This window comes from Amblyomma americanum, chromosome 6, assembly GCF_052857255.1.
Source record: "Amblyomma americanum isolate KBUSLIRL-KWMA chromosome 6, ASM5285725v1, whole genome shotgun sequence".
Taxonomy (NCBI): Eukaryota; Metazoa; Arthropoda; class Arachnida; order Ixodida; family Ixodidae; genus Amblyomma; species Amblyomma americanum.
The window spans coordinates 44,859,051-44,880,375 of NC_135502.1; the positions used below are offsets into that span (position 1 = coordinate 44,859,051).

Consider the following 21,325-nt stretch of genomic DNA (forward strand, 5'->3'; position numbering starts at 1 on the left):
AGGTCACCGCGCGGCTTCGGGTAGACACCGGTGAAATCCGTGATTGCGGACAGTAGTGCTAGCGCGCTACAGTAGACTACGCCAAGTGAACGCCAACAGCTCTTGGCTGGCTTCACTCGAGTTGTGTGCTCTGTCTTTTTGAGACCGTCCTTAAAATTTAGTTAGGACACTATGCATAAGCATGCCCCATCTGCTAGGCTCTCCGCCCTTGCGATGGCTCACGGGTTACGGCGCTAGGCTGCTGTCCCGAAAGGCGCGGGTTCGATCCCAGCCCCGGCGGTCGCATTTCTATGGAGGCTAAATGCAAAAGGCCGTGTACTGTGCGATGTCAGTGAACGTTAAAGAACCCCAGGTGGACGAAATTCCTGGAGCCCTTCACTACGGCGTCTCTCATAGCCTGAGCCGCTTTGTAACATTAAACTCCATAAAACCAAACCAAACCAAACCAAAACGCCGTTTCTCCTTTTGCAACTGGTCATTGACCTATAAACTTCCGCACCGATGAGGCTTGGCACACCTTTGAACCTTCTGAACATGAACATTTCTGTCTCGTCGCCTCAACTGTAGGCTCTTGTCAGAGTTGCCTAATCGGGCAGACGCCGATGTGCTAATTGTTAGCCCTGTAATACAAAAAAACACCACATGCATAGTTTCGTTTATTCAATTTTTCAGAGCATCATGTACAAAGTTAATTCAAATAAAGAGATTATTATTAATAGCGTACACCATATTCAGTGTCGTCACCGTTCTAAGGTCATTCCTGATCAGGCAACCTGTGAACTCGGCGCCTCTCTCCCCAGTCGCGGCAGGAACACCGGGCCTTCATGCCTATGCGCGGAGACAAACAACCTCAAGGACAAAGAGGCCAGTGGAGAAGCTAGGCGAACGCAGAAAGCGCACACCGCTTTGAAAGCGCTTTAATGGGGGCCGCCGACGCGGACCAGAAGAGAGAAGCGTCTTTGGCGTGGCGCTGCTGGTCGCACTCTGTGTTCTCCGGGGATGAGGTATCTGCAAGGCGATCACGTTCACTGTTGCGGCTAAGAGTGGCGAAAGTGCGCCCTCTGCCGCCGCCACCGCCTCCAGGCTGCTTTTGCCGGAGTGAACAGGCCGCAGCCGGCTCGTATTTTTCTTCTCTGGCTTCCACTGAACCTCCTTTCCATCCGCCCAGTTGTTTGCTCACACCTCAAAGGCGCAGCCGATGTCGGCAAGCGAGTAGGGGGTATATAGACACCCTCGGCTCAGAAGAAGTCGCGTTGCTAGGCGGTGCGGGGTTTTGCCTCTTTGTGCATCGCCTTCGTTCTCCGTGCTGCTGTCTCGTGTTCACTTTCTCATAAGCTTTTGTCCAATTAAGTATTCATTTTTTTCCTAATACGATTACTGATTGGTACGCACTGCCTCATGATTCTCGTTTGCTTGCCTGCCCTGAGTAATTTCAACCGTCGGTTGGCGCTGCCTGTGACGCGCTGTGTTGTTGACACTGCGTATTGTTTCTTTCATCCTGTGCCTATTTAGCGTTGTATAAATGTTGGTCGTCCTTTTTAGTACTTGTTTCGTCGTCATGTTTCTTTTTTTCTTTAAAGGTCGAATTTTTGTACTCTATTGTTTTGTACTCTGCCTCTCCTGCTAGGACCGTATTTGGTCCGCAGTATGTGATAAATAAATAAATAAATAAATAAATAAATAAATAAATAAATAAATAAATAAATAAATAAATAAATAAATAAAATAAATTTAGACGTTTTCAGTTCACTGTGGGCAAGACCTGTGAAAGATTTAAGCCCCAGCTCGTGCGCTCGGTGTCATATTTCGAATACTCTTCCGATGGGTCCTCTACCTGCAGTGCATGTGTGTACCGTGTATGTTAAAATAACAAGGCTGCACTTGCTATTCCTCATGCTATCACGGGATTTATTACCGCCCAGAGGAGGATAGCGAAGACAACAGGGTCGCTCGCTACACGCTGGTTATCCTCGCAGCTGGTGGGGGCTGGCGACCGCAGCGTCATCGCAGCCTGGTGTGCCTATATGCGTATACCAGGTGTTTCAGAATTTTTATAAACCGGCTTTTTGAGGTATGAAGGCGGCTTGTGCGGCACAGTAATGCCTGATATAGCGGAGATTAAGAAAGAGGTGAATAAATTTAACAACATAGACGCTTAACTAATTTCTGATAATTAACATTTTAACTATCGCAGTTAGGCGACCGGCTGCCACTAGAAATTTGTAGCCGGTCGTTAGTGATAGCCATATCAGTTTTCAGTATTTCGAAAACACGATAACCCTTGGAGCTGTGCCTCAACAAGTTTTGCTAACATCGTGCCAAAATACATGCCCTTTCGCAAAGCATGCAGGCAAAACAATCCTTCGAGTGCACGTAACTAGTCGAAATAGCCAAATTTTGGCGATCCACAGCGCCGAGGGCAATCGCGTTTTAGAAGCTATAAAAACTGGCATGGCTATTACTAACAATCGGCTACAAATCTCTAATTGCAACCAGTAGCCTAACTGTTATGGTTAAAAAGTAAATTATCAGAAATTACATAAGCTGCTAACTAGTTAACATTACTTACCTCTTTTCTGATGTCCGCCAGCGCAGGTATCGTGTACCGCAGAAGCCATCTTCATACCTGAAAAAGCCTTTTTTTCAAAGATTTTGGTTCACCTTCGCTGAAACACCTCGTATATGTTGTACACCTCCCGCCAGAAGTATACACAGCCCTAGGGGTTTTCTTGCGAGGCCTGCTGCATGCGTCCTTATGCAGCCTCATCGACATTAACCTCTCGAAAGAGATATGGCATCGTGTTCTCAATGCTCCCAAGCTTTGGACAGCTAGATATGCTAGGGAGCCCCGCTAACCAGCTTAGAAGCAATCCCCTTGGGCTGTATACTTTTCACGTGTCTGTACACTAGTAATATACATAATATGGTAAACATATGCTGTACTTCGATTGGAGAACTTAGTATTTTGCTTCTGTTTTTCTGATTTCTATAAACACATTTTTTTAGCACCCTGAGGTGCGAGAGTGCATCCATCTGACTCGCAGTGGTTGCATGAATGGCGCAATGTTAATCTCATGTTACCTCATTCCGGCGCAGGTAGGCAAACATATCTAATCAGCTTAAATGACTCCAAGCGAGGAACAAACAACCACCAATCGCGGGCTGTGTACGTTCGCTTTAGCTGCACCAGCTGATTTTTCTGAAAACTTTGCGCTCCGGAAATCCTGAGCGTAACATCTGTATTTCGTGCTAGCACGCTTACCATGCCCAACGTTCTTGGATAAAAATTTTGAATATTGGAATTTGTAAAGCACACTTATGCAAATATTTATGGTAATGGTAAATTCTTGCGATGTGTAGCAAAATCGTTCTTTTAAAGTTTTTCCATCGCTCGCATCGAACAGTTAATGCTGCTATGCAAAACCAATGAAGAACGTTTTTGACGATAGCAAAAACGTTAATAGAAAAAATAATGCAATCTTGCTAAATCTTAAAATATATGAAAAAATTGCTTTTGTAACCTGGTTCCCCTTCAAAAAAATTTTTTTTTTTTGCCCAGAATTGTTGGTCATGCAAGTTTTTAACAACAATCCCCAATTCGAAGTAATACTACTCGGATAAAGCTTCAAAATGAGCCTGTTCACTAGCTTACCGGAGTTCTCCGATACGTCTGGCGAAGACAGCCTAGACTGCTGGAAAAAAAAATAGCGTGTTCTAAACCCATGCGCGCATAGCAAAATGGTTCGTCGATGTCAGGTTGTTGCTTCCTGGATGGATGGTTGTTGCTTCCTGGATGGGTGGGTGGGTGGGTGGGTGGGTGGGTGGATGGATGGATGGATGGATGGATGGATGGATGGATGGATGGATGGATGGATGGATGGATGGATGGATGGATGGGTGGGTGGGTGGGTGGGTGGGTGGTTGGGTGGGTGGATGGATGGATGGATGGATGGATGGATGGATGGATGGATGGATGGATGGATGGATGGATGGATGGATGGGTGGGTGGGTGGGTGGGTGGATGGATGGATGGATGGATGGATGGATGGATGGATCGATGGATGGATGGATGGATGGATGGATGGATGGATGGATGGACGGACGGACGGACGGACGGACGGACGGACGGACGGATGGATGGATGGATGGATGGATGGATGGATGGACGGACGGACGGACGGACGGACGGACGGACGGAGGCTGAACCCTTTAAATCGGGCGGTAGCTCAACCCACCTAGCCATGACTTATGAAATTTTACTCTTGTATTGATTTTAGCAACCAATCAGATAACCTTCGCTTGGTTACTTCTACCCGCTTAACATCTACTTTCCCTTCACTGTCCTTAAACCCCATGCCTTGAATAAATCAGCACCGCTGCTTTCCACTGCAGGGTGAAGCCCTTCACAGAAAGGTATCAAGTGTTCAGCCGTTTCCTTCTTCTCTCTGCACGCAACGCACAACGTGTCTATCTCATGGTACCTGACTCTATATGTCTTAGTCCGCAAAACTCCCGTCCTGGCCTCAAACAACAAAAAGCTCCCCCTACAATTATCATATATATTTTCTTTGGCAATTTGGATTGCGACTTGGATTGCGAGTTACACACGCCACCCCTCGGACACGCAGGGATGTTCATGCGGCTTGCTTAAAGTGGAGCTTTATATTTATGGTTTGTGGTTTTTCACATAACGTGGTAGCTTCCGACTGCATGCTAACGAGTATGTGTGCTAATGAGTATGAGAGAGACGCTAGTTAAGAAAGTAGTGATTAAGCGAGTAGCAAAGTGCACGTCGGTAAAGGGTGGATGTACGCGAACGACTGTTTGCTCAGTGTGCCACGTGACGCTGTTGTGGCACATTATCTGGTAAAATTAGTACAGCTCATAATCGAGTAATATGCCAGTGGGATCAAGGCAGTCTGGACAGGAACCATTAAAGCTATCACATCATGCCCTTAAATATCCATCTTAATCGTCGCCCAGGTTTTTTCCTGCTAACCACACAACCAAAAAATCCCTCCTTCTAAATCTCATTTCTGCGTTGGGTTAAAAGCAAAGATTTGTAGACCTTTTAATACAAAAGTGTTTAAATGGTGTTAACTCTGTATTAACGTTAACCTGATGCCAGCTGACAGGCGGGCATAAAAACAACATTGTGCGGGCCGGAGCACCTCCGAGCCTTTGCAGATTGAATGCATCTCCCAATAGCCTTCATGTGTCTCGGATTCAATCACCTTACATCACCTCTGGCCCCTCGACAATTTTGTTTGTTTGTTTTTTCGTCCAAAAGCGCGTTCCCCCAGCCTGCAGCAGAAACCACATCCATGGATGCGGTTGCCTCGGCGGGTGACGGCACTTTGACGCGTCTTGAAAGCAGTGAGCTTGTATCTTCCCGTTCCTAGAGGGGTTTTTGTTAGTTGCCGACTTAATTCTTGAGCAGCCAGAATGGGAGCGTCACGGTTAATTCTCAGGAGGCACGCACGCAAGCCCATTCCTGTCTGCCTTCCAACATGCAGTGACTCTTTTAACGTTGAGCTCTGGGCAAAAGCAAACTTCACCGAAAGTGCATCATAAAACTGGCGCCTAAAAAGGGTTGTTACTCAACGTGTTAATGTATATCGTATGAACCGTCAACATCAAAATTGCACGCAGCTCAGGGCAGAAGCGCGTAGGGCGAGATGAAAAGGTTTTAGCACAGAGAGACCCGCTTTCACAAGGCTACAAGTGTGTGAGCGCAATGAGCCCGAGGGGCCACGTGTGGGAAAAAAGGTCCCTCCGCGCAGGCGCAGTTTGGTACGTGCATAAGCGGATAACGGTAGAGAAACGCCGATCACGCTATGATAAAGCTTTCTATCAGTGGCTGTTATACTTCTTCCCAGTGGTTCACCACAACAATTTTTTTTTGAAGGGGGTGGCGGGAGGGCTTAGGCCGTTAAAAAAACGTATTCTGCATCTGTCTAGAAGTACGCAGTAGCTATTTACGTTTGAGATTCAGGTTTAATAAGTAGATTCCAAACAGCAAGTCCTGACTGCCCCTAAATGGTTGTTTCGGGGAAGACCTCTGGTCAGAAAACTAGCGTCTTCCAAAGCACCAGAACCACTAAGAATCAATAAAAGAGTTGCCTAATTACACCTCTTTACGCTTCATATGGACGTCATAGCTTGGTCACGGTACATTACGCTGATTATCTACCAAAAGGATTCGATTTCAATCGCAAAAATTTTTAGTGTCGTGAGCCTGCAATTGGCACAGCGCAACGTAAGCGGCTGACCAACGTTACATCTCGGCTCAAAAAATATGCTTGCATCGCGCACAAACCTCCATCGAGGTTCTACAAGTACTTCCAGAAAAACCAGGCCAGTGTCGCCAATACTTCAGCACTTGTGTTTAACTGGTGCCCTTATTATTTGCTGTCAAACCAGAACAGCTCTCTTGGAATCTCTCGTGCACAGCGGATACCGCGCTCTCACGAATTACATATTTGTGAATGTGAGCCGTTTTCGGTAGTACGCACCATGTCGGAAACATCAATTGCCGCTTCACGGCTTCATGTGTGTGCAGGAATACTGATGAGGGCAAACTTTTTGGCAACAGTAATGAAGTGGTCACTCTTATTGTATCCCTGGACTGTCGACTGTCTTCTTTCAGAATTCCTGCAAAAAAATTGTGAAAATTCTTTTCGCAAATAAAACGAGTATATAAATTGTCATATGCGATCGCCAGAGACACATTAGATATGCGACAGAGGCTTACCAGCAACCTATTTTGTCGTGAAGACTGTGTAGTGACCATGCATACAAGAGTTTTTAGGTTTTAAAACTTAAGAAGCGTTGTTCGCCTTGAAGGTAATTTATTCCCTCAAGAGAACGCGTGGTCGCGCAAGGCAGCGCAGTCCGTCACAGAAGGTTCTTGCTATACGACTTAACCTTGGTCCAGAATTTGCTGATCGTCGACACAACGTTGTCGACAAACCACTGCACTTTGCCGGGGTAATTTTCGAGGGCGCGCGCTCCGGTGTCGAACAGCGGGTACTTCAAATGCTGCTTCCAGTATTGGCACTGGTCCTGCCGCAGGTGGGTTCCCGCCGCGTATCGCTGGGGCCGCAGCGAGAGATAGGTGCCGTTGCTCCTTTGAAACTCGGCCCAGCGGACGTCTTGAGTGCTTGGGTTCCTGCAACGCGAAGCAGGGAAGGACCTCTTGTCACTACTCGGCGTTTGTGACGTCACGCTCGGTGACGCAAAGACAGAGAGAAAAAAAAAAGGCCTCCCGATAGCGGCGTGAACCGGGCAAACAAGCGAGCCGACGTCGGCAGCGGGCGATTTCTCCGCTGCTGCCGCTGTGTTGCCTCGGCAGTCTGTCGGACGACCTTAACGCGCTGCGGCTGGAGAGGGTATTGGCTAACCCACATCCTGCCCCACAGACGCATACTCACACGACGGGCCCTTTGTGCTTCCTCCCCGAACTAAAGAGGAGCGTAGGAGTGCTTGCGGCTGGTGGTGTCGAAGGCGGCTTTCGGGACGGCCGTCAAGTAATAAGTAAGGACATGAATAAAAAAAGCACTTAAGTGCAAAAAAATGGGACACTTTAACAAAACCATTAAGAGTCGTGTGACTAATTTTCGATGCGACCGAAGAGAAATGCGAAAGTGACCAGCAGCACACGCGCATTTACATGTAATGCAACGACAAAAGAGCCGCCGCGGTGGCTGATATGGCGGTGGGCTGCTGGCCCGAAAAACGCGGGCTCGATCCCGGTCGCGGCGGTCGAATTTCGATGGAGGCGAAATTCTAGAGGCCCGTGTACTGTGCGATGTCAGTGCACGTTAAAGAACCCCAGGTGGTCGCAATTCCCGGAGCCCTTCACTACGGTGTCTCATAGCCTGACTCGCTTTGGGACTTTAAACCGCCATTAACCATAAACCAAACAAACGAAAAAAGATTCAAATATTGACCACTCGTAACTTTAAAAAGATCAGTTCATGTTGGTGGGAAAGCGATGCCTAACAAGTAATTTACTGTAAACGTTTTTTTTTTTGTTTGATCAATATTTGCGCTGGTATGTTCAACTGACCTTTCTGGGAATGTCTGCCATATTATATTTCGGTGCTTGTGGTTTCCGAGGTTAAAGCAGGAGAGAAAAAAAACGCTCGTTTCTCCGAAAGTGCGCACAGTCTGTCGCTGAGCCGCTCAAGAGGCACTCACCCGGTCTTGGCGAAGGTGACCCACATGCCCATTATGCTCTCGGAGAAGCGCGCCTCCTCGTCGGTGTAGTGCTTGGGCAGCCGGACGGGCATGCCGAAGACGTACTGCACTTCGTCGCTGTGCGGCACGCCCATCCAGCGACCCCAGATGCTCGCCTCGGTACGGTGCTCGAAGGAGTAGTAGAACACGCGGTTGCCGTGCCGCACGTACGTATCGGCGAAGTGCACCGATGGACACACGAACAGGAGGTCGCCCACCATGTCAATTAGTCGCCGACGGAGCCTGTCGTGCTCGCTAATGGCTCCGTCCTCTTCCGTGTCCAAGTACACGTCAAACACGTCCTCCGGCACCGGCGCTTGGAAGGCGTGCAGTAAGATGCGCGCCACTTTCTCCGTGTCCTCTCGCGAAACCTTCTGGGCCGACTTGAGCGGGTACAGGTGCGGGAAGCCGAGGAAAAGGAACAGTGAGCCCTCGTTCGCGTTGGTGCCGATCAGGATCTCGCCGTCCTGGAACTGGCCGCGTTCGATCTGCTGCAGGTGTGACTTGGGCATGAACTCTTCGCCATGCACGGGCCTCATGCTGATGATCTTGCCACGGGAGAAGGCGATGTGCTTGCGCAGAATCTCGTCGGCGCTCTTTGATCGCATGCATCGCACGACCACTTCCGGGTGTGACAGGAGGTCTTCGTCGATGCTTCTAGAGCAGCCCAGAGTGCGAGCGAACTCGTTCGAGATGCGTATGGCTTCCTCTGTGGTGCTCATGTATGTAGCAGAGTAAAGACTGCCGCTCTGGAGGATGGCGCGCTTAAACAGGCCACGGCTCAGCGGCGACAAGAGGTGAAGGTTGGCCGAGATGGCCCCGGCGCTTACGCCGAAGAGCGTGACTTGCTCGGCATCCCCGCCGAAGTTGCGGATATTGTCGTGCACCCACCGCAGTGCCAGCAGCTGGTCGTGGAACGCCATGTTTCCCGGGGCGTCTTGCGTGTCCGCCGTGAAAAATCCGAAGGCCCCGAGCCGATAGTTCATCGCGACCACAACGACGTCGCCCAGGGCTGCCATCACAGAACCGTTGTTGTAGCTATGGCTAGCCGACCCCATGATGAAGGCGCCCCCGTGAAGCCACACCATCACTGGCCTGGTGGGAGAGTCCGTCTGAGGGGTCCACACATTGAGGTTGAGGCAGTCTTCGCTGTGGCGACTCTCGTCCTCAAAGCCGGCGCTGAGAAAGACGTTCTCGGGTTGCGGGCACGAGAAAGGAACACTCGTCGCGTTCAGCACATCTTTCCAAGGCACAGCCGGCACAGGCTTGCGGAAGCGCAGTTCACCTATCGGTGGCTGAGCGTATGGAATGCCGAGAAAGCCGAACACGGTCTTTTCCCGCACAGAAATTGGAACTCCGCGCACTGGACCGTAGATTGTCTCAACTACGTGCGGCGACGCCGTTGATATCAGCGTGGCCACAACAAGCGAAATTGTTGGCAAAATATTCATGGCTGGAAAAAAGAATCGCCAGTCAGTCGCAGTTCCCTCCTAAAAGTAAGTCACGTAAGTGTGAGTGTCTGCTTGTATCTTGATACATTCCACTACAAATAATGCAAGTTGTGAGCGCCCCAAAGCGTAATATATTAAGCTACGGCTAAGGCATTTTATAGCAAACTGTAGAAGTCGTACTTAAATTATTCGCATAATATAGCACGGGTCCTTATCGTCAAGAATTACTAATTACCATCTGATGCTGTACTATTTTAGTTTGATGGCATTTTGACTTGGAGATATACTAGACATGAAATCTCCCGTGGTTTTATGACGGAAGTAGTATCCACTGAGTGGAGCAGATTCAGAGGCCAGGTTTTGGTTTACTTTTCTCTTATCAAGTACATACAAAACATTCCTGTGCCAGGTAGGGTGAAAGTGATACGGATAACTTTATCGCAGCGCCGGATGAGATAATCTACGCTAGGTATACAATGCGCGCAGAACAAAAACTTGGCCCAAAGATTTGTTTCCCAATATTCTGTAAAAATCCTCTCTGTTGAAATGATATGTTTGCTATACTTTTTCAAAGCGCATACCTCGCCTTTTCGCCGCATTGTAGGACTGGACGTAATCCTCTCTAAAATACTCATTTTAACCAGTTGTCTGAATACCATATAAACTTAATATCATAACAAAAGTTGAGACTCCAAATTTTTAAACTCCAATACTGTATAGTACTATGCTCGTGCTCATTAAGTGTACACATTGTACGATAGCATACGTCTCCACAAGGCAGCATGTCTGTTCTGCTGTTGGAAAGTTTTTGAAAAACTTGTTCTGCATACATAAAGCATAACCTAGCATAATCTAGCACAAAGAGTTCATACGCAGCCACACAGGCTAAGCGTTAAAGAAGTATGGAAGCTCTTCATGAAGCAAGAAACGAAAACCTTTTACCTGCTCGTGTCCGTCCTGGTAGTGGCCGCATCCCTTCCTCTGTCGGCAAATACACTGATCCAGATGTTAGGTGTCGTGAAAACTTCTCTCTAGAAGCTGCTGATAAGGCGGCTGATTTGTTTGCTGATCGATAGCGTTGGTCATTCTTATCGCGGATGCTTGCAGAGCGCCAACAGCTGTTATCAGTGCTTGCATTTGCGTAAAGGACGGCTTGCTCATTCTGCGTAGACAGGACGAAAAATAAAGTATAGGAGAAAATGCCCCCAACTCACCTCACACTAGCTCGGACAGCAATGTCAGATCTCTCAACGACAAGGATGAAAACAGACTTAGTGTTTAATACCTATGTTGCTGAAGTTCAACAGACTATTTGTCACAACTCAGCGCGCATAAAACGCATTCAGAACCCATTCTCTGAGCTTAACTCGAGGCATGTGGAGCTTTTTAATAGCTTACTGAGCTTAGTCTTAGTGAAATTTTCATAAATTGTGTAGCCGTCTTGCAAGACACCAGTAATGTGCAGAGAAATGTTCCGACAATGTATTTTATTTGTTTTGCTCTGATACAAACGAAGTGACCTTCAAAAACCATAGCAAACAAACGTGGAGCGAGCGTGGCACGATACAAGCGTGAACCATAAATGCCTGTTTTTTTTTGGGGGGGGGGGGGGGGGGGAACGCATTTCTGATGAAAACTGGAACCGTATTTATGATTACAATTACTGCAACCTTTTCTCAATATTTGCTCCTTTATATATCCGCTGTTTATTGGGTGCAAACTTTCTAGCCTTTTAAGCTTCGGCAGGCCGTATTTTTGCTTTCGCAGAGCAAAAAAAAATTCGGTGATACACGTTAAAGTGTATATATATATATATATATATATATATATATATATATATATATATATATATATATATATATATATATATATATATATATATATATATATATATATATATATATATATATATATATATATATATATATATATATATATATATATATATATATATATATATATATATATATATATATATATATATTGCTTCACCCAGCCAAGTTTCGAACGTTTATAAATAATGAAGCCTTGAGATGGCCTTCTTATATGTACTCTTAGTGACTCATAAACAAATTACACGCTCTCTTTGCTTTTCTTCACAGAGTAGCCCTAGTTATTAATGTCTATTATACTGACCAGCGCTTGAAAGCAACGTAAGGTCGCGTCTAAAGCTCAGGTCCTCAGTGCTGCTTACTTACACTGAAAATCGCTTCCAATGCCTGCGAACCGAAGAGAATGCAATATCAGAGGTACCGTCGTTACCAAAAGTAATAAGGAAACGTGGTTCGTTTCTTATCGTTGTGGTGCAGCACTTAGGGCACCCTTTAAAACACAGAATCTGCGTAAAGTTGCAAAGTAAAAAGAGCCCTTGTCCTACCTTAGGAGATCTTTTGGTAATTAAGGGTGCCGTAAGGGCTACATACACTGCGCAGCTGAGAAGCGAAATTCGTTGCCTGATCAAATACGGTACATACCTTTTCTCTTGCAGTTCGTAAAGCATTCCCACCACCGAATTTATCTTCACTTAGCACGCTATTGACTTCAGTTAAAACGCACTGACGTATACACAACGTGTTGACCCACGACATTACACAATTTAAAAAAAAAGGCTTTCTGAGTTAGAAGAGCACTTTTTTCGGCATAGCATTGTAAGCGTACATAAGTATACAGTTAAGATGTTCTCAGTAGCAGGCTGGTTAACTACTATTGAATAGTTAACTTTTTAACTATTCCTGTTAGGCTCATTGATTACTGAGAGGCGTGTAGCCCACTGTAAGTAATAACCGTATCAGTTTTTAGACTTCCTAAAACCCGGTTACCCTCGGCGCCGCAGCTGAACAAATTTTTGGCTACATCGCGCCAAAATACATGCGCTTTCGAGAAGCTTGCAGGCAAAGCAACCTCTCCAGAGCACATAACTCGCCGAAGTAGCCACGATTTGTTGGGCCATAGCGTCAAGGGTAACCGCGTTTACGAAGTTCTAGAAACTGATACGGTTATTACTTACAGTGGGCTACACGCCTCTCAGTAATCAATGAGCCTAACAGGAATAGTTAAAAAGTTAACTATTCAATAGTAGTTAACCAGCCTGCTGGTAATCTCGTCTTAGCTGTATTCTGATGTACTACACCGCTAACAATGCTATACAGAGAAAAAAAGCCTCTTCTAACTAAGACAAGCCTATTTTTTTTAAATTGTATGAAGTCTTAGGTGAAACACCCTGTATGTTAGGATGCTCAAAACCTGCCGCCAATATGCAGGGCCAAACAATGCGCCAAACATTGGCGTAGTGTTGCCATGGTGCCATGAAATGATGTGGTGACGAACATTATGCGAAGGCAACTTTGATTATTGTGAGGAGAGTTTCTCATATTATACGTATTCAAAAATTACTTTTGAAATCGCACTGATTAACTACAGGGACACAGGCGACCCCGTTTTTATTACGGTCATGAGTTTCCGCAAAGTGGCCGTTGCTTTGAAGATCTCGGGTCTCTTCAAGCCGTAGCTCTTGCCTTCCACGTCTTCTGAGCGCCGTTGTGTGGCAATCAAAATTGATGCTGTCGACGATGCACTCAAATCTCAAGGTCTGCGGCTCTTTCCACTTGATAACCAGACCGATCTTCGCTTCGCATTCAAGTGCAGCCTATCTAGGGAGGTGATAGCGCGGGACCAAGAACTCGTAGGTGCAAAGGTGGCCAAGGGAAGTCTAGCCACCTTCGGCACGAGCGAGTGCAGCAGATGCAGCATCTGCGCAAACGTGGGGACAAAAACAAGATTACTAAGTTTGCAAAACTACCCAGTTTTTCAAGTCGAGTACCTTTTTAGTGCATTTACTTGTGTTTCACTCATTTCTGTCATGCTCATACGCCTGATGTATATAACGCCGGTGTTTTTCCTGAAGACCTGTTCATTTTGAGTGAGAAAGGATATCTGCAGCAGAATCCATGAAGTGGCAGTGAGCTTACATGGGGCCAGCAAGGACGTTTTCATTGCAAAGAAACATAGCTGCTCTCAGCTCACAGAAGAGTAATAACTTTTTACTCTTGTGGGTTCAGCTGCAGGTATGAAGCCCTGCAAACAAATGTGCCGAAAAATCTTTCCGCCTCCGACTGTCCCTAGTCACCGACGTTGGCCCTTTCCAAAAGCTAACGTTTACTAATGGAATCTCAAGATGGAGTTACTGGAGTTTCTTTGTCACAAGCTGTGAATAAGCTCAAAACGAGGACGAATTCAAGGTGACAGAAGGTGCTTTTAAGAGTGTCACGTAGTGGTGGCGACAGTCATGAATCCTGGCATAGAAATAGAACTAACTTACTGTTCAGCGAATTTCTGGTTGCCAAAGTAAAGACGAAAACAAGCCGGTGGCTGTCCAGCCAGCTCTATTTAAGCTAAACTCGAAACGTTCCAGAAACGCACGCCATCTTCGTGGAAATCAGCAAGGTGGAAAGCTGAGCTATTTTTGCACGTTTAGGCAAAAGGGAACAGTCTCGAACTTGGCAGAATCCTCGCACGTGACTGCGCACCTTCGGAGACAATCTAGTATATCTAGTATCTTCTAGCAGGTATGCGTCGATAACTCGCCCCACATGGAGAACAAAAGTGATGTAAGACCGCGCCCCGGCGGTGGCACATAATGAACCAATAAATATAACATAGCTCGGCGGAAAGCCTTTCCGTTCAATCAGAATTGTTCGTATATTAAGAAAACGAAACAGAGCAAGCGTGAAATATTCCGTTGGGTGGTCAACTTAATAGATTACAAATGGTATTTTGTAAAGGTTGCAGCGCGATACTAAACAACCTCAAGGCAAAAAAAAAGACAGCAAAAAATAAACCTGATAGAAAAAGAAGTAACCTAAAAGCTCTTTCTTAAATGGGATTCCAAAGAACGGCTCAGTCAAGCGAAGAGAAAAATGTTGGAAGTGAGGTCGCGTAAAAGGCAAAATCGCCGTTCACGTGCGCAGCCGACAGTTATTTAGAGTCACGTTGGCAGAACATAGATGCTGCATAGTTGCAGAACTCCGCAATAGTGTTAACATTTCTGAACGCTTTTGAAGCTATTAAACATCGTACAGCTAAAGCATTCGAAAAGACCTGAGACTGAAGGCGCAGGGCGGATGCATGGATGGATGGATGTTAGGAGCGTACCCTTTGAAACGGGTCAGTGGCGGGTGCAATAAATCTCATTGCGCACTTTTTGCCTGGCGCCATCTGTCGGATAGCAATGCATTAGGCATCGCAAAGGAAAGCGCGTCGCCTGTTTATAGCCTAACTAAATGACACGATAAGGCTGACTGTGCTTGCAAGTTTACCGGTCAGGTCGTGACATCTAACGGCGTTTACCGAGAAGTGCGAGATATTTTCAGAGTGGCTGCCACCAGATGGCACGACTCCACTACCCAATTGGCCCGCTTATGTGTGAATTGCAGCAGAGGGAATTAGGTGTAAATCCACATTATGCAAAAACGCTTCATCTACGGTCTCTTCTACTGGTGGTTTCGAATGATTTTAAATTCCTAACTCTAAATTTTTCCTAAATATATAACCAACAAAATAGGTATCATCGAAACATACTAATAGTGTTACTTTCTTGATTCATTTAAACTTTAATTATTTGTCAATAATGTCTTTCTTTTCTAACGGTTTTGAATGTTAGTTAAAAGCAGATGTTGGAATAACCTTGCCCTAACCTTGATTAAGCGTTAAAACATAAATACAACTTACTCTAAAATGGGAAGGTAACCTTCCAAGAGAATATAGGTCAGCCAGTTGTGAAGGTACAGAAATTAATCAGTGGTTATCAAAGACCACAATATAGGCGACATTTGAGTCCGAGAATACACAACAAGCGGTACATGAAACTCACTCACCTCCAGATAGATACCACGGAGACATGCTTACATAGCCGTTAATGAAGGGTGTCACATCAGTAATAGAGATGAATGAGTAATAAGCGAAGTTTTCTAACAAAATAATGGGGTTGTGCTAGCAAACTATGGCACGCACAATCTAATAGATTGGTTTCAAAGTACAGCCAGTTGACAAAAATCTTCACTGTGAGAACAGTGGGAAAAGATTTGGGCCACATTGCTTGGAATACACACCTAATGTTGTTTAATAGTTGTTATTTAAACATTATAATAATCTTTAGAACACAATATTAAAGACACATTTAGTTTCGGCGTTGAACTAATGATCAGAATGTAACATGCAAGATTATTTATTATTTTTAAACATTATAGTATCGTCTAGAACAGCATTAGCGCTGCGCTCACCTTAAATGTTAACTAAATGTACAAGATGCCGCGACCGCACCACGGCATCGGCGTACGTAAGAGGAGCCGCGATCAGGGGTGGCTGAGAACGAGGTGGCAGGACTTCAGCTACCTGCTCCTCAATAACACGCTGTAGGTTGGGAGTGAGCGACGGCGCAGGCGTAGGCGGGCAGGTAGACAAAGATAGCTGGCGTGCGACTGCCTCACGTACAAACTGCTGGATGCTCTGGAGGAGCGACTGCTGGTCCAGAGCCCCGTCCCCTGGCAGAGCCAAGCTGCAAAGTGCGGCCTCCTGTAAGCCTGCAGGCCGGGTAGAAAGGCGTTATTTGCGCAGCTCATCGAAGCTTTGGCAGTAGCCGATGACACCGGAGACAGTCTGGGGATCTTTGGCGACGAGCATCTGGAAGGCATCATCCTCAATGCCTTTCAGAATGTGTCTGATCTTGTCGGCCTTGCTCATAGAAGGGTTGACACGCTTGCAGAAGTCGACGACATCTTCTATATAACTGGTGAAGTTTTCACCGGTTTGCTGGGCCCGACTTCGCAAGCGTTGCTCGGCGCGAAGCTTTCGCACGGCGGGACGGCCAAAGACTTCTGTCAGACTGGTTTTTAGAGCTGCCCAGCTTGAGATGTCAGCCTCGTGGTTTCGAAACCAGAGATTGGCTACGTCGCTCAGATAAAAGATAACGTGGTGAGCTTGACGCTATCGTCCCACTTGTTGTATGCGCTTTTGTGTTCATAGGAGGCCAACCAATCCTCCACATCCGTGTCATCTGTGCCGCTGAAGATGGTCGGGTCACGCTGCCGCGCGGCGCCGGAACAGAAGACAGCCGACGGAAGCGGTGAAGCGGTTTGGGTGACGGTCTCAGGCATTGCAGAGCTGGTAGTCAGTGCGCGGGTGTGAAGCTCCAGGGCGAGGGATCGTTGGCACCTCCACCACTTGTAATAAGAACACAGCACACTACTAATACAGCACACACAGCACACCACACCACAGCACAGTAATAAGCACAGCGTCACGAACAACCAGCCGAACCGTCCAGGCACAGAACAGAGACCGCGTTCAGTCCAGAGCACGCACGAGCGACCGAGCGTTCGGCGCTCGAGCTTCGGAGTGTTCGGCGCTCGACCTTCGCAATGTTCGGCGCTTCTCGTCGTCTTCTTCGTTAAGCGCCAGCCTCTGAAGATTCTAAAGCCCGTGCCCAGTCTTACACAATATATAATGATGTTTGTTCATTTTTAACTCTCGAACAACGTTTCAGTGTAACTTATAACGTTACTGGTAAAACTTGCATAACAGCATTATAACATTTCTTTAATGTTCACTTCTACCTGGGAAGAAACAAATATTTCAATAAAACATCATTATTCAGTAGCTACGCAAAGGTGCCTATCGTTTTCCACCTATCTCACTCGGCCAGCTGACCTGCCTGCAGTGCCCAAAGGCGCAAGCTTTAAACGCATTCAAAGGCAGTCAAGCTCTTGTAGATTGCGAGGGAATAAAAATGCCCGACAATGCGCAGGCCCTGCACACATGGCCGAGACCGGCTGTGTGTCAGGCTCCTACCTTGGTAATTGACACTGCTTTAAGAAAAGTTTTAGTAAAACTATATCGACGCCCCATTCAATGGCAAGCTCGATCACGACACGGTCCGACTTCAGAATGACGCCGCCGCAAAGCGAAATGACTGCGACGTTCCCCAGCCACCACCACAGCACCCAAAGAAGCCGAGACCGGACTCCAAGAAAAACTTGCAATGTGAAGACAATAACCACTGACCTTGAAGTGGCTGTCGACTGTCGCACGGTAACTGCATTAGTGGACACAGGAGCGGACTATCCTGTCATCAGCTGACCGCCTGCAGCTCAGCTCGGGAAAGTGACGACCACTTGGAACGGCCCACAAACCCGCACCGCTGAAGACCACCTATATATATAGTTTCACCACCAGGAATGCACCACTATAGTGACAATCAGCGGGCACACCTACCCTGCGACCTTCATATTACTGCTGAAAGGTTCCCGAAACGGGCTCATAGGTAGGCATGAACTTATTTACTTAACATCAAGCCGTGATCAACTATCAATCCAAGTCCATCACGTTATCAGGGAGGAAGCCGTACCTTCGAACACAACGCCGGAACATCCCGTCGCCTTGAATGTGCTCGATGAGGAAGTGAGCGTTAAGCGTCATAGTCCCGGTGAGTGCCAAGGTTACCGGGAACATCGAAGACATCATTGAGGGCAACACGCAGTTGATCTCAGATCGAGGATTCGCCACCGGTCGAGGCATCGCCCGTTTCCGAAATGGACGAGCTGAGGCGCTGGTGACACGTTTCAGCGAAGAATACTGACATCTCAACAGAGGCACGACTGATCATTTCTTAGCCGATCTAGCAGACGTTCTAGACGCCTTCGTCCTCTCCGACCGTTCCTCTGAAGATTGGCCTAAGCAAGAAAACTCACACCCACCCTCGACGTCAACCCATCTCTGACAAGAAACAGACAAGGCCAGATATGCAATCTTCTTCAGACTTACAGCGAGCGCTTCTCGTCGTCATCAAAACTCCTGACAAATGACGATTGGCAAACTTCGCATTGTCGCCAACAAACACGCCCGAACTATCCACCAAAGCCCACCGCGTGTCGAACTGTGTTGCGTCCTTGCGTGTTCCTTTCTTCTATGTCTTGTCATTCGCACTGCAGTCATGTATGGCCACCTGAAAATGCTTTTAACAGTGTTGGAAGCAATCAAGTTGGCCGGTATAACCTCCCTGAAAGCAGAGAAGTACCACTTCGCCTATGAAGAGGCCAAATCTGACCAATAATGAAGAACGTTCAGACCTGAAAAAAATAGCTGCTATCGCAGTATCCGCCGACGGCAGGTAAGAAAGCTGTGCAGAGATTCCTCAGACCGTACGAGTATTACCGACGATTTGCAATAAAATTTTTGCTGATCCCCAAACCTCCGACCCGACTGACAAAAGGCAGACGTGCCATTTAAATAGTATGCGCTTTTAGCAGTCTTAATGCTTCTTTGCACAAACTTGCTTTACCGGATGTTCTTTTGTTTTTCTTACTCGTTCTTCTTGTTATATTGTCGCTATGTTCTGTTTTCATCTATTAGAATTTTCAGCTGCTACCTCCCTGGCACATGTTTTCACCTAATCACCTTTCTTGGGGTTCCCTGTCTTCACCGCTGTGTTTTCGTTTTTTTTTGCTGTTGTTGTTGTTTGTAGTTTTTCGTTTACATCGTGGAACAACGACTTGGCGACTTGAACTTCAAGTTCGTATCTCATTTTGTTATGTTTTTTAACTTTTCTGTTTTTCCTTTAAATTGTGTCTTTTTTAACTGGATTGGCTGTTTGGGAAAGGAAACGGCGCAGTATCTGTCTCGCATATCGGCTGACACCTGAACTGCGCCGTAATGGGAGGGATAAAGGAGGACTGAGAGAAGAAAGGAAGAAAGAGGTGCCGTAGTGGAGGGCTGCGGAAAAATATCGACTACCTGGGGACCTTTAACGTGCACTGACATCTCACAGCACACGTGTGCCTTTGCGTTTCGCCTCCATCGATACACAGCCTCCGCGGTCGGGTTCGAACCCATCTTTTTTTAACGTTCAGATTTTTCGTTTACCTTGTATTTGCCCTAAGCCCGGCAAAGCTCTGCTGCCCGGACTGCCTCTATCTTTAATTCATGTTGATATATATATATATATATATATATATATATATTTCTGCATAGAAGATTAATAAAAGGTACAAAATGACCATTTCTAAGCCGACCCCGCCGCCACGGAGATATCTCATGATCGTGCTCGTATTCACTAAAGCGGATTGTCCATAACTGTTGTTTCGTGAGTATTGTTGCAGAATTGTTAAGTCGGCACCAGCAGTTCAGAGTTCTGCACCACGCCGACGTTAGAAATGTCGGTAAGAACGCTTCCTTATGCAAAGCTGCCGCCGCGAGTGAGAACTCTGGAGCTTTTAGAGCTCTCATTGTGCTGGAGACAATGGGGATCCTCTAGCCTCTTGTTTCTATTTTTTCCTACTTCTGCACGCCCACCTGTCCGAACTTCCGTCGGCTGACTATGACGTTTACTTAAGGCGAAAATGTACGAGAATAAAGTTTCGACAGCAGAGCTGTCATTTTTTTTTTTTATCTAACGGTGTTGTCGCTAGACAGCAACCAAAAACTAGGCACAAGATTCAATTTCCCTAGGCGTTTCCAACTGCGCTTCTTCCTCTATCGTTAGTTGTCTTTGCAGACAAGGAAGTTTCGTGACGCGTTTTGTTGGGAGGCGACGAATGTTCCTTCTGTTCGTTTTCTTCGCTTCTTGTTGCCTCTGCCCTACAAACCTAATCCGCACTTCACAACGTCTGCCAACGGCTTCTCGGCCCAGTGCAGCTGCTTTCACGCGCTGGCTCTCGTGGATGAAGCTGCGGCCTCTGAGGGAGCAGCTGTTGTCGTTGTTGCTTCTCCGGTGCCTTGCGCTTTTCGTCACGAGCAGACTTCGCGCCTGTGATGGTGTCAAGAAAGGCGCAGCTGTCAAAAACGCTTCTTTGCTATTTTGCAGTTCTGGATTTTTTTACTTGTTTTTGTACTGAGCGCGCACTTGCTCTTCTTTTTTTTTTCACTCAGGTTTGAGTTTTAAGGAAAGTCATATTCTTTAAATAAATGAGACCCGAACACAGTTAAACGTAAGGCGTGTTTCTCGCAACTGAGAATTCACTGTAGACACTTACGTCTGGGAAGTTTCGCTTTTATTTCTTTATTTTGTGAGTAACTGTCCCAGATGAAAACTACGCCGCGTGAAAAGAACCTAAAGTTGTTCGGACAGCAGGGCGACTATTTTTTGTTATTTGAGCAGGTTTTTATCTTTATAAATGTGGAAGACCGCACAAGCGCTGCGATACATGTATCGCAGAGTGTTGATCATCCTGATCAAATTATGTCGAGTGTTTTCCTTAAATTCACAAAGCAAATAAATATTGTAGTGTTAACAATTCCAGGAAATATGGGTATCACCTTTTATGCTTAATTACGGACGAAACACGATAAGATACCATCTTTTTCTGGGCTTAGTGCAATATTCCTCGTATTCTGTAAGGTAACGAAATGCGGTGTACGAGTCCATGGTAATGAGAGGGCAGGTAGGCATATTTCTTGAAAACACGAAGTGAACAAGGGAGGAGGAAGCCTCAGGGAGCTTGCCAACGTTTCGAAAAGAGACTTTTCTTCGTCTGTTTGGGCTATACTAGGTCGCGACAATTTGGTAAACGTTTGATATACTCCTCCAACTTCATCCCTCGGGAATCACGGAGAGAGCGCGCGGCAGTCAACTGCATAGTTTC

At 46.5% G+C, this 21,325-nt stretch overlaps 2 protein-coding genes across 2 annotated transcripts in view; one reads left to right on the top strand and one right to left on the bottom strand.

Annotated features, from left to right (window-relative positions):
- Positions 1–21,325, top strand: part of LOC144136733 (uncharacterized) — a 101,850-nt gene that overhangs the window by 79,171 nt on the left and 1,354 nt on the right. The window lies entirely within an intron of this gene.
- LOC144136732 (acetylcholinesterase-1-like) lies at positions 6,832–10,751 on the bottom strand. Its single transcript, XM_077669306.1, has 3 exons — positions 10,635–10,751; positions 8,203–9,694; positions 6,832–7,171 (listed from the first exon to the last, which is right to left on the bottom strand). Exons 1-3 carry the CDS (start codon positions 10,663–10,665, stop codon positions 6,898–6,900), a joined length of 1,797 nt encoding a protein of 598 aa, XP_077525432.1. The 5' UTR covers positions 10,666–10,751; the 3' UTR covers positions 6,832–6,897.

What these genes read in the sequence shown, in the direction of transcription:
- LOC144136732 (XM_077669306.1), bottom strand. Translation starts at nt 10,665, where the DNA reads ATGCGGCCACTACCAGGACGGACACGAGCAG. An exon ending in ACCAGGACGGACACGAGCAG is followed by an intron (nt 9,695 to 10,634) that starts GTAAAAGGTTTT and finishes TCTTTTTTCCAG; the next exon opens with CCATGAATATTTTGCCAACA. An exon ending in GTCACCTTCGCCAAGACCGG is followed by an intron (nt 7,172 to 8,202) that starts GTGAGTGCCTCT and finishes TTCGCGTTGCAG; the next exon opens with GAACCCAAGCACTCAAGACG.